Raw genomic sequence first — 14,115 nt, forward strand, 5'->3', positions numbered from 1 at the left:
CACTATTATCAAACCGCATTTGTGACCCACACACAGAAGGAACTTAACTAACAGTACAATTTTGAAGCAAATCTCATTAGACTGGCAGCATGTGATCACATGTTGAATGGATTTTGACGCATTTACAGCGATAAGAAGAGAGGTGCATTGATTCAGGTTTATGAATTGTTTTTTTTCTGTAATAAGTTAAACCACTTAACTGGCAATAAGCCAAAGCACTTGGCATGTCATGATTTCAGAACCTCTAATAAAAATCTGCAGCATTTACTGAAGAATTGTTGTCAACAGCCTACAGAAAACCTGCTGTGTGTGGGCTGTCTTAACTATTTTTAGAAAAACATATTACTAATAGCAAGCGTTTGCCTGACTAGTCATAAAACATCTAAGAGGTAATGGGTTCATCCAAATCTAGTTCGCTTTAAATCGCATTGGACCACCCCACCCCACCCCCACTTACCGGCAGATGGCCAATGAGAGACGAGACACTGTCAGATACATATATGATGTTCCCATCTGTGGTAAGAGCTATTAGGAAACCATCCAAAGCCTGCCATGAGAAGGGGAAAAAAGGGCATTATGAATCAGCAAAAATTCTCATAATATAATGATGACCATTTTCTCTCTGTTATTTAAGAAATAGTTCATCCAAAAATGAAAATTCTGTCATTATTGAGTCACCATTCAGTCATTATTCAGTGAATGACTGAACTGAACTTTGAATATTGGTCTTGTCCCCACATGTAAATCAAATTAAATGTGGAATATAATTTATTCATCTAAAAATTCTGAGCACGCTGGTTATGAAAAACCTTGGTAGCTGTAGAATGTTGACTATCTATCAGGCTCTTGAGCACAATATTTTTTTATGGTTTTCTTTATTTAATGAGAAATAAATGAAGGATTCCCCAACTCATAACTTCTTCCTGTATCACTGCTGTTATAAGCCTGATTCACTGTACTTGTAATTCTTAGACTGAGTAAAGCCTGAGGTTGTTTTTAAAAGGAAGTGTTCAAATGTGAATGTTTCCTTAATGCTGGAAACCCTAGGGATAAGTCAAAAATGCCCCATACAAAGTGCAACTCCCAGTTTTCAGACTACAGGAATGCTGTGCACAGCAGAGGCTGACTCTGTATATTCACTACATGCATTTCTGCTACATGATTAAAGTTAAACATTTTCCTTTATTTGTAATGCGCGTTTCCTTCTAGTTGAGCCTGAAGCAGTGCTATAAGGCATCTCATAGTCTCGCAAAATAAATGTCTTGACAGCATGGTGCTTAGGAAATACAGCTGAAGTATGACATATTTTCACAGGGCAAATACAACTGGAGTATGGAATATTAAAGGCTACAGAGAAACTGAAAGTGGGTGAGGCAGATACGATGCTTTACCTCCAGCATTAACTGGGTGAATTCCTCGTTGCTGAGGAAAGAAGGCTTCCAGTCCTGCCGGACCTCACAAGATTCTGTTTGTGCTGTGATTTCTGGAAAACATCAAGCAGAAAAAACAATGTTTAGGAATGCTGTATAAACTTGATTATGGAATTCTGAGGAAGGGATTGTGTGGACTAACAGGTTTGGGTGGAATGGAATAAAGAAATATAAATTGAGCAGAAAGGAAGTCTGAGATTGGGGGAAGTTGGAAATAGCACTAGAACTTTTTATAGGAGCAGTGAAATCTGCTGCCAGAAAACGTTCTGCCGACGGCCTGACAGCTGTGCCCTGGATTCAGACAGGAAATGGAACTGGGCCCATCACAGAGCAGCTCCTGGCACTCAAAGGTGTTGGTAGTAACACTCCTAAGATATTGCAGCAGTCTGCTCCTTCCACCAAATGCAAACGAAGTAAAAAGTCTTCTGTTCTTCAAACCAGGGTCCAAAATTTATACTTGCTAAATGTGTGTAAACTTCTGCATTAGCAAGTAAATAAAATGGGGTCAAGTTGTGGCAAAGATAATAAACTTTTATTTAAATTACAACTTTTATAAATGAAAAAGGCATTACAAGTGTCTATTTCAGTAAATGACAGTAATATTTTTCATCCATATATTTCTAAAAGAGTATGAACTTGATACATTTAGTCACTGAAAACATGTCTTCCGGTGTGATACCATATCCTGATCTTAAATCGGCCAATTCCTCTGTCAAGTTAAATTATTTGAAGGACTTCATTCAAGGTCATGTTACAGTAAAGCTTGTGACAATTGTTAACATTTTTTACTTTTTTTGAAACCACAATAAAAGTGTTAATTTCTGTTTTCCTTTGGTGCGACACCCCTATATTCTTAATTCTTTCTACGTCACATGAAATTTCAGGTTGGGAGAGGAATTGGGTAAGTAAAGCATGTTGGCCACCAACATAAATTTCCACCAAACTACATTTTTCCCCCATCGGGTTAGAGACTGGGCAAACTTTGAATATTTTAACATGATTTTGACCTGACCTTTCTGTTTCTGCAGGAAGTCAATGGTCCTCTGCAGGATGGTGGATTTGTCCATCTTGCGGGGGTGACCTTGACCCTGCAGCATAGTACACAGCTCTTTAATGAGAACATTGAACTGGTCTCTCCTCTTCTTCTCTGATTTATTACGGGATGCCCTGCAGAGAGACAGAGAGACAGATGGACGGAAAGTGATGACACTCATATTACTTCAGACAATGAGAGATGAAAGAATGAATGTTTGTGAATGTCTGTGTGAATTGGTTTGCAATGTAAGAAAATAGACGAATACAAGATACATGCATACATATAAAATTCAATGTACTCATGCTGACTACGCACAAATACAAAAAATAACAGACTTCTTAATGGCGTAATTTTACACAGTGCTATTCTGAATCTAACAGTCAAAAAGAAAACGTCTGTATGTGGTGATGATGGTGTTTGTGCTGGATTTCTCATGAGGATCTCAATTAAATGTAGACCATTTCAAACACTTTTGTTATATGCATTCATATTTCTTATATGCACCTTCAACAATTTTACAATTTCATTTGAATTACAACTGAAGATAATTATTTTAGGCTTCCAGCTAATGTTTTATATAGTCAAATTAATTATTACGCTCTCTCTTACCTCAGACATTCCGAACACTTCAACATGTCCTAATGACTAAACAGTTAACTGGAAAACTTTTGAACCTTTCGAATCTCATTCATACTGACAAAGACACTGTGTGTATACACTGTACACGCACGCACACAGCCCTAGACACTCTTTCAAAAACCAAATCTATTGTAAGAGTGAAAGTGTGAAGAGCTTTTAAAGGTGTGATTTCTTAAATGTCTCTGGGCACAATTAAAGTTCGCAGGTTTACAGTCCAATGTGGGATTTTATTATTCAAAATATCACACAATAATGTGCAGTGCACTGTAACGATACAGCCCTAAACACACACAGACCTTTTTGCTCTGTCCTTCTCATCTTCGTCCATTAAATCATCCACACAGCTGCTTGTGCTGCAATCAGAGGAAAATGTTTTCAATTTAAAAATCGTATTTGGCACCATCAAAATATCACCGAACAATATAACATGGCAAATTAATTATAAATGGACAAAAAGGACAAGCATAAAATGAGTGTAGACTCACTCCCATTCCCTCCGGCTGGATGGACAAAGGCCTCCAAACTCCGAAAGGTTGTCCATGATCACTCCTTCTCCCATTCAGGCCGTCTGTGAAGGCTGGCGTGTCCCATTCGCGGTTTCTACACTTAAAACACCCACAGACATTCTAATAGACGCCACACGCTAACCACCTAATGCTAGTGATTAGCCACTACTCACAAATCTCAGATGGCTTGCCGCCGGTGTTACCGCACTGATGATTGGCAGCTGATAGATGCTGAGGTTATGTCCTTATGGCTAGCCAGTCCTTAAATGCCAAAAACTAGCTTATCATCAAGATATTGTTAATCGTGACTCTTGACTTCCAGCCAAAGCATGCTAATGTACACTTGCAAAACTTTGTTTTCCCGCCATGAAGTTAGTGGTGGAAACAGCAGACCCTGTGGATGGAAACAAAAAGGGTGTGTTAATTTTCAGTTTTTGGCAATATTTATGATAGTTTTTATCCTGATTAAATTATTCTGCAGCCAAAATTGACTGGTATTGCTAAGTAGTACCAGGTTGGTCATGTGATCTCAACATGCCAACAAAAATGTATACGCCCCTTACTGCTGATTGGTTACAATTGTGTTTTGATGCTCAGTCCACCCCACTTTTAACAATATTTCTCAGAAATCACTTACAACCTTTAAACGCACCTTTAATGTCTGGCACCAACCAAAAAGTTTCATTTAATAATAATAATGATAATAATAAGAGACAAACAATAAAGAAAATTGTGCTAGCATAGCATTTGTTCACTGCAAACTGTATTTTAAATAATCAACAAAAAGAGTATTAAATTAAACAGTATTTACAAATTCTATTGAAAAGCATGAATTGGAAAAAAGACCACCAACATTAATTAGATACTCTCTCTCCCTCTCTGTCAAATGAATAAAACATTGGCCCCTCTCCAGATACATTACAGTTCAGAAAAGCCTGCAGAGACACCACATGCTGTGTGCTTCATGATCAAAAATCACCCCCCAAAAAATCTAAGTACACAGCTGAAAACTCTTCAGCTAATTAACATATGTTGAAAATATTATATTCATATAAAATATATAGTTCCGAAAATTACAACTGAAAAGTCCCACCCCATTTTCTTTAAACATATTCCTGATGGCTAAAATAATTTGTATAAATGTGCACACTAATCATTAATATTAATAAATATTAAATACCTTGATAGTATATATACCTTGAAGTGATGTCTAACTAGAGGCACAGTGGGTTCATGAATTTTTCAAGTGCTACAATTTGCCCCAGCCACTGTTACACTGACTGAAACACTGTCTTCTTGAATTAAACGATGATATATGATATATGGTATGATATATGATGTATGATATATGAATATGATATGATCTGCTGTTCATGATATAGTTACTGTTGGCACAAATAGAAGTTTCTAAAACAAGACTAGATTTGTTTTACAAAAGTAAAAGGTTTCATTACCCCTGATCTCTTTTACATTCACTGTGAAAATGCGCAGAACCAGAATATTTCTCTCATCCAGCTTGTCCCCTGCTTGCTTGATGAATCTGTTAAAAAACTACAGAACCTGTTCATCATCTAGACCTACATACTAATGTCTCATTAAATAACAGCCTATACTTGTTTCTTATGGCAACCTCTGCAATGATGATGATTTTTGGGTGTATCAGAGCATTTTTAGCTCAAGTCTAATTATAACAAAAATCAGCTGTAGCTCTCCACCTTTGTCTAGACAATAATCCTTCTGCTTCGGACTGCAGCATAAACGGCTCAAACTGAGGTGCTGCTTACTCACTTTATCAATTTCTGCATTAAACATGCTTAATGCAATATTCAGTGACAAAGTAATAAAAAGTGCAAGAGAAGTATCATGTTGACACCTAGGCTTAAGCATAAATACAACACTGGCACAACCCTTAGGAAATGTTGCATCGGCAAGGAGTGCCATGACCTAGAAACATCTTTTATGCCAAGCTCATAAACTAACACAACAGAAAAGAGGAAAGAGAAAAGGTGTGTGTGCATGTGCATGTTCGTGTGCATGTTCGTGTGAGTGAGTGAGTGAGTGAGTGAGTGAGTGAGTGAGTGAGTGAGTGAGTGAGTGAGTGAGTGAGTGAGTGAGTAAGTGTGAGAGAGAGAGAGAGATAAATAATATGAGGCCTTGTATTCCTGTGACCCTATAGAGGTTAAGTTGTTTGTAGGGATATATATTTTTATGGGAAAATAATGCAAAATACTCAACACATCCATTATAAAATTATGTAGTTTTAGCCTTCATTAAAAAAAATAGTTTTTTTTTTTTAAATAAAAATGTCAATGAATAATACATTTAATTCAACTGATTGGGTCTTATTGCATTTTTTTTTTTTTTTTAAATTACGGATATTTAGATTCTAAAACAAGACAAGACATATTTCAGATTAAAAAAAACAATTAGACAGACAGACAGACACATAGATACTAGCTAGTAATACAGAACAGAACAAATAAAGGCTCCGCAATAAAGGCCAAGCTAAGCAAGCTCCGTCTAATTTTTGCTGCTTGTTTTTACATTTTCCTGTTGTAAGTCAATTTGGTAAGAAGAGCCGAATATAAATTATATATCCTTGTCAACTAGTTGTTCAGACAGATTGTATTGGCTACACCGCCCATGTGCCTACATCAAGAATATAAATACAAGCAGAAAATACTTAGCAGATGAAATAGGGATGCACAAATCTGTGTTTTTAAAACATTCTGCCTTAACAACTTGAGAGTTGAGACCGGTTGACACACACACACACACACACACACACACACACACACACACACACACACAATAAAGATGGTGCATGGTAAATTGCACTAAAAGTGGTAAATTGGCTTGTAAATATAGGGGAACCACTTTAAGTGCTTTATAGTAGGCTACCTATTTTTAAAGGGGTGATGAATTGAGAAATCAACTTTCCCTTGAGCTTTTGATATATAAAAAATTCATGGTAATATAAGAATATCCTGTAAGTTTCAGAGCTGAAAACATCCTTGTTAGTCAAAGAAAAGCTTTTATAGACACCAGGCCCAGAAAACGATTGTGTGCCGCATCTTGACGTCATTATGTGGCGAAACACGCCTCTACACAATAATAAGCACGTGTTGTTTAGTAGCCCCACCCACCGACTCATCGGATCACTAGCCTGCAGCAATAAACATGCCGAAGAAGATAGCATGATATTGTGCTATTCCTGGTTTTAGAAGAACACAGTCGCTGCAGAAGCTTCAGATCCTAATATTAGGAATGTGTGGTTGAACTTTATTTTTAATGAAGTTTCAGCTCACATGGGGAAGCAGAATCGTTTGTAAACAAGTCCCAGGTTGATACTTGATTTGCAGACATATTATATAGTAAAACACAATGATGTGCCTTCTATATTGGATCCGACAGGAATGGCGCAACACACTTATGTAAGTAAAACATGTTTTTTTTATATGTGGTTTTGCATTGTTACAGATCATTTTGATTATGTGTACGTGTCTAACAGAAAATACCTTAGCATGCTGTCACAGGCTGGAGAATACTTTTTTTGTTGGTTCATTGCGATTTGGGGTCAGACTCAGACATGTATGGGCCAGGACTCGCAAAGCCCAACATCCCGGGGTAATGTGTTTTCCAGACGGTCTACCAAAACGTAAGCATGTCGGCAGGCCGGTGAATCTCAAGTAGTGAAGTAACATTAATTTCTTGATCTGCGTTATTCACACTCCTGACTTGACATTTGAAGGGCGCGGTTCACACTTATATCCACCGATCGTGCGGGCCAAGTAATACAAAAATAATATTCCAATCAATCGCAGTAAGATAAATAAATAAATCATTGTTTGTGTTTGTTAAAGACGTTTACAAGCCCTGTGATCGAGAGAATCATTCCGGTTGCCACTTTCAAAACAATCCTTCCCACATGTGAACTGACAGAGGAGCTCAGGCTTATTAAATATGCAAATCTTATCCAATCCTAGCTGTGTGCGTTTACTTCCAAGTCTCCAGTGCGTCGCACCCATCAAAACCCAGCGTCAGGAGGCCGCCTCAAAACCAGTGTAGAAAATAGCCGATTACTTATTAGTTATGAAGTTTTTGAATTTAAAAACCAGTCTTTAGACGACCTCAGACGACAGTATATAAAAAAAAAAAAAGCCAGTTCATGACACCTTTAAAGGCTATATTGTCAAATGGTGCTAGTAGAACAATAAGAGGTAGTTATTCAAAGTCTACAGCCAATCCCCATGTCTTATATTTTATTCATCCTTCAAGTGTTTTCCTCATTCCACATAATTTAAACTCTCAGTATCCAAACTGTCCTGTTGCATCCTACCACAACCCCATTCTCCTAATGCTGCGTTCACACCGCACGCGAATGACGCGATTCGCGCGAGTGATTTACATGTTAAGTCAATGCAGAGACGCGAATAGGCATTCTGCGGCGCGATTCGCGCGAATGAGGCGGCGCGAATGGCGCGATTCGCGCGAATGAAGCGGCAATGATCACGCGAATTGAGCGTTTTGAACGCGTGATTCGCGCGAACCGCGCGAAACACGCGAATCGCTCAAGTTGAAAAATCTGAACTTTGGCGGATATTCGCGCCGCGTTAACCAATGAGGAGCCTGCTACTGCTGTCACGTGGTGAAGTGACGGATGGGAAACCCATAGGGGAACTCCGAGGCCAGAGTAATTTAAAAATACTACTCTATTGTGTCACAAAATGTACTTTTAATAGTTTTTCAGGCGAGAATGTAGTTGTATAAAGCTCAAATATGTGATTTATTTATTAAGAGAGCTCCTATTTGAAAATTTGATCTGGTGTTTTCGGAGGTGTGAGACCCAGGCGATCACCGGAGCTCCGCGCTCATCAACCCCGGTGAGAGGAGGCTTAACTCGGATAGTCTTTCTGCCGACTGCCGCTGCCTGGCAGAACCCCCTCCCATGACGCGAATTTGCGTCTGTTGTGTAGTGAATGTCACACGCGAATGAGCACTTTTTGTATAAAAAAACACAGATTTGAGCATTAAACAACAATATTATCGCCTGAAAAAGTCTTCAAACTACGTTTTGTCACACATTAACAGTAGTATTTTTTACAGAAAAGAAGTCAAGTGACCCAGTCAAAATGACTAGCAGAACCCCCTCCCATGACGCGAATTCGCGTCTGTTGTGTAGTGAATGTCACACGCGAATGAAGCGAATTTGACGCGCGAATGAAGCGAATGGATTCAAAATGTTCACGCGTCCAACTTCGCGCGAATAGCGCGATTTATTCGCGTCATTCGCGTGCGGTGTGAACGCAGCATAAGATTTTAGATATGTTACTCCATTCTCATATGTTTGCTATAAAAGGGAATTCACAACCAGCTCTAAGAACCACTGAAATACAGCTTAAAAAACATTTTTGTTTGTTCACACACAAATCTCATCTGTGGTTTGTGGATATAATTCCATATATCTGACAGTTCTTATCAGCTGAGAAGAGATGTGTGTCTATGAGAGAAGGACTGAACTATATTCACACTTGCGCGCACACTTCATTGGTATACTATCTTAAAACATGTTTCGCTCTGCAAAACAATCACACAGACCTGCGAGACCAGCCACGCAAAAACAAAGCATTGCCAAATTTCTTATTTCAGGACTAAATGACAATAAAAATATTGAGTATTTAAAAAAATATTAGGCTGTAATGTTTCTTTCAACCAAAAACTGTTAGTAAGAAAAAAGTGTTTCACCCATGGCTTAAAATACATCAGCCAAAATTGACAAAAACAGGTATGTTTCTAATTTACTTTTCACAACAATTGTGTGTGTGTGTATGTGTGTGTGTGTGTGTGTGTGTGTGTGTGTGTGTGTGTGTGTGTGTGTGTGTGTGTGAGTGAGTGAGTGAGTGAGTGAGTGAGATTCTTTATTATTTTTTTTTACCATACATGAGTTAGTTAAGAATAGTTTCAGCAAAACTGTGATGATGACCAGACAAGCACAAATGAGAAGCTGCAAGATTTAATACAACTGGATGGAATTACAATACATCCCCTTACACAATTACTCACACATACACACAGACATTATGTTCTGTCCAAGTTTTCAGTCTGACAAATAGTTCAAGCCTTTGAACTACAGTTTCTTTTTTAATTCACATTAAAAATGAAATTGAAAAAGATGATGAAAAAGAAGAGAGACAAAGACGCAGCGAAATGCAGCAAACTCTCGGCTAATGATGACTACAGCACTCTCAGCTGATAATAAACAGCACATTCTCAGGATATTATATGATAGAATTCATTCTTGTGTTTAAAACATCTGGACGGAACACAGCAAAAAAGAACCGACCGCAAAGGTCTCGAAGTTTAACATTAGCTGTGTCTCATTTCAGAAGGCTGCGTCCTCCGGAGGTCGCATTCGAAGGGTGCATACGTCATAAGGCCGTCTCAATTCTAAAAAGTGAGTAGGACACTCCAAATGCGACCTTCGAATGTGTCCTTCTTTCACAGGAATTCGGAGTGTGCATGAGGTGTAGCCTTCACGGGGCTGGAGACAAGCCACAATTCTTTGCGTCTCCGTTAACAACCGTCATTTTTTTTATATTATATGAAAAAACGGCACCATCGCCAGATATACATGCGAGCGTAGGTGTGGTGTTTAAAATAAGTAGTTCAAGCTTTTTTTGTTGTTTTTTTAAGCTCTATTACCTCAAACAGATAGTTTTGGTTAACAGGATTTCAACTGTTTAGTGCATTTTAAACGTTTAGAACAGTACATTGCTGTCAAGACAAGAAACATTTCATAGTCATTTTCAAGTTATAAATAATTTTCATTCATATAACTGGCGTGAGAGCGCAACGAGGCTGAACTTGTTGGCATAGCAATGAGATACTTCCTGCCTGTGTGTCCTACGAAGGACGTCTCGTTTAATTCTGATTGAGGACACTCCGTATACTGCATCCTACACAGGACGTGTCCTCCGGAGGACGCAGCCTTTGAAATATAACGAAATGGGACACAGCTACTTTCTTAAAAATGCAATTCTCATGATGCAAGAAATAGGGTTTTGAGAGTTCTGAATAGTCATTTTTGAAGTCTAAAAACCATTGCCATCTTGGCAACTGAAAATGAGAGGCGGGACATAGGTGGAGCTGAGGTGCCTGCTTGCTGAAACCATGCCCAACTATCTTAACTATAGTGGCCGTCCACCTGTCACTCAAGTGGCCACACCCTTAATTAGGCAGTCCCCCTTACAGTTGTCATGAAGGGCAAAATTAGCTGGCTATTTAGGCAAAAACTACTTTTTGTATAAGTCTGTAAAAAAAAATGCTGCTGTAAAGTTGGCCATTTTAACATGGGATTTGACTCAGACAATGAATTGTACAGTCCCTGACAAAAGTCTTGTCGCTTGTGTACAAATTGACCTAAAGTGCCGCTGAAATATATTTCTAATCAAGATTTTTTTACAAGAAATGGCTCATTTTAATCCCACCAGCTTTTGTGATAATGTTTCAGTGAAAAACTAAACTTTCAAAAAGTATTCTAATATTCACAGCTTGGTAAAGCCCATTGAGTCAATTTTTGCAAAGACATAAGTGTTGTCACCTTGTCATATGAGCTTCACCTGTGACTAATAATGGATCAATTAGGTCTCAAGTGTGTATAAAAAGAACCCCAGTACACTAGACCTTCACATCAACTGCAACTAGACTTCTGCAAACATGCCTAAGATTCACCCTGAGACTAAAGTTTTGATTATCAAGAGGCTAACAAAATACAGATTTGAAGAGACTGGAGACGTTTTTGACAAGCCCAGGTCAGGCAGACCCCACAAGACAACTGCTCGAGAGGACCGTTTGTTGGCTCGAAAATCCAAGGCCAGCCCATTTTCCACTGCAGCAGAGCTCCACGAGACCTGGTCACCTGAAGTCCCTGTGTCAACCAGAACAGTTTGTCGGATTCTGTCTCGAAATGGCCTCCATGGTCGAATCAGTGCCCAGAAGCCAGCACTAAACAAAAGACAATTGAAAAACCGTGTGGCATTTGCCAAGGCCCACAGCCTGCTAAAAGGATGGACGCAGGAAAAGTGGCAGAATGTGGATTTTTCAGATGAATCTTCTGTTGAATTACAGCACCGTCGCCGCAAATATTGCAGGAGACCTACTGGTGCCCGAATGGATCCGAGATTCACCCAGAAAACAGTGAAGTTTGGTGGCGGAAAAATCATGGTCTGGGGTTACATCCAGTATGGGGGTGTGCGAGAGATCTGCAGGGTGGAAGGCAACATCAATAGTCTAAAATACCAAGAAATGTTAGCTACCTCTTATATTCCCAACCATAAAAGAGGCCAAATTCTGCAGCAGGACGGTGCTCCATCGCATACTTCCATCTCCACAACAAAGTTCCTCAGGCGAAGAAGATCAAGATGCTCCAGGATTGGCCAGCCCAGTCACCAGACATGAACATCATTGAGCATATGTGGGGTAGGATGAAAGAGGACGCATGGAAGACGAAACCAAAGAATATTGATGAACTCTGGGAGGCATGCAAGACTGCTTTCTTAGCTATTCCTGATGACTTCATCAATAAATTGTATGAATCCTTGCCAAACCGCATGGATGCAGTCCTTCAAGCTCATGGAAGTCATACAAGATATTAAATTTGGATCTCACAGCACCACAACTTAATTTGCTGACATATTTTTGTATTTGCAGTAAATTTGTTCAATTTCTGTATAGGCGACAAAACTTTTGTCTTGCCAAAATTTGACCTTTCTGTCTTGATTAAATGATAAATATTTTTTCTGTGAAAATTATTTATTTCAGTGCATTAAACATCATTTGGGAGGGTTTTAGCTTTTCATATGAGCTATTTCTAACACCAATGAATTAATTAAAATGCAGGTTAATATCAGGTATTTCTAGAAAATAAATAAGCGACAAGACTTTTGTCAGGGACTGTATAAACGACTGTTAAAAGTGAGCAGATGTGTATTGTGAAATGTGCTATACCAAAAAAAATTAACTTCATGATTAAATGTTAAAAGATTGAGATCTCGATTCAAACCCCCTCGCAATCTCAGTCCTAAATAACAGGATACAAGTTCAGATATAAACACTGATGTCTACAGAAGCGTTAAAAAGAGAGCAAATCTAAATCACCACTTGAAAGTAACTTGGCGCTTTAAATTACGTTTGATTATATTTATATTTTATTTATTATTACGTATTGATTACATTGTTACACAAGGTGGCAGCAATTGCCTGTAAAAAATGTATTTGTCATTAAATCATTTATTCAAAAGATTCGGTTAAAAACGCAGACTCATACAGTAATGGAACAAAGGAAGATTAATGAATCATTCATTAAAACGCTTTTTTTTTAAATGAATACAGAATAAACATTTTAAAATCAACTGCAGCAACATTAACATTAATCGGAACCTCTAGTAATTACATATTTTGTTTAGTTAGATGATCAGAATCATGAAAATTATGATCTCGATTTGAAACATTTGTGGTTCTAAATGCATTCAAAACAGTGCAGCTCTACTTAACATGACTAGGTTTTAATAACAACACTAAAACAAAAACATCATCATCACTAATTGACAAGACAGTTGGACAGTTTGTCAGCTAGTTGAACACTTTGCTAATAATAAACAATTGCCTGCTCATAAGGAAAGGCAAAGTCTGATGATAACGGATCAAATTCTATGGCAATAATCATTCAACACCGCAATCATTCTGATGAACATAAAAAAACAAAACTGCCTGCTGATCATGAATCAGCAAACTCTCCAGTGGTGGTAAGCAAACTCTCATGATAAACAGCAAGCTCTCTGCTATAATGAACACAGCTATCTCTTTGCTAACACCTAACAGTAATAAAACAACATTTATTCTGAAATATTTGTCAATTGCACAAAGCGATTAACCAATCAAAATCAGGTCTTCCAAAACAACAAATCCCCCAAAAATCTGCTAATAATATTAAACACAGCACAGCAAACTCTGCTAGAAAATGAATACAAAAAATTCTGCCATTAGCAAACAATCTAATCAGTCTGAAAATAGTTCCGAATGAATTAGATCTCTGCTAAACAAAGTCTTTGCCAATAAAATGAACACAGCTGTGTTAAACACATACATCACACTAATAACAGGCCAGAACTCTGCTAATAATTTAATCTTTCACCACACAGAGCTATAAAAAATTGCATAAAATTTGAGTTTCATTATTTTTTTTTTATTATATATAATAAATAAAGCTCCTCAGTTTGACTTGCTGCATGTCACTCTAATACACGGCTCTTTTCTGTATGAATTTGCTACTTTTTTTATCCACAGCACTGTAAAACATGAATAAATTGTTAATGAAATGTATAGACATAAAAGAGGACAGAACAGAAAAAGTGAACCACATGAAGGCAGCCACAAAGGCAAGAATAGAGTTGCAGAAAAACCTAAATATCACTCTTTTTGGCTCTTTCAGGAACGCAAACAAAAG

General features: G+C 38.0%; 1 protein-coding gene across 4 annotated transcripts in view; it reads right to left on the reverse strand.

Annotated features, from left to right (window-relative positions):
- Positions 1 to 14,115, reverse strand: part of npas2 (neuronal PAS domain protein 2) — a 70,382-nt gene that overhangs the window by 22,525 nt on the left and 33,742 nt on the right. For 2 of the 4 annotated variants that reach the window (XM_067439196.1, XM_067439197.1), the window contains exons 2-7: positions 3,785 to 4,005; positions 3,591 to 3,710; positions 3,402 to 3,458; positions 2,443 to 2,597; positions 1,392 to 1,483; positions 458 to 547 (exon numbers count right to left, since the gene is read on the reverse strand). In XM_067439196.1, coding sequence (XP_067295297.1) covers positions 458 to 547; positions 1,392 to 1,483; positions 2,443 to 2,597; positions 3,402 to 3,458; positions 3,591 to 3,664 — 468 coding nt within the window. In that variant the 5' untranslated portion in view covers positions 3,665 to 3,710; positions 3,785 to 4,005. Of the gene's footprint in view, positions 1 to 457; positions 548 to 1,391; positions 1,484 to 2,442; positions 2,691 to 3,401; positions 3,459 to 3,590; positions 3,711 to 3,784; positions 4,006 to 14,115 lie in introns of those variants that run through there. The other 2 variants (XM_067439198.1, XM_067439199.1) reach the window with 2 other exon arrangements.

This window comes from Pseudorasbora parva, chromosome 3 (assembly GCF_024679245.1).
Source record: "Pseudorasbora parva isolate DD20220531a chromosome 3, ASM2467924v1, whole genome shotgun sequence".
NCBI classification, from domain to species: Eukaryota; Metazoa; Chordata; class Actinopteri; order Cypriniformes; family Gobionidae; genus Pseudorasbora; species Pseudorasbora parva.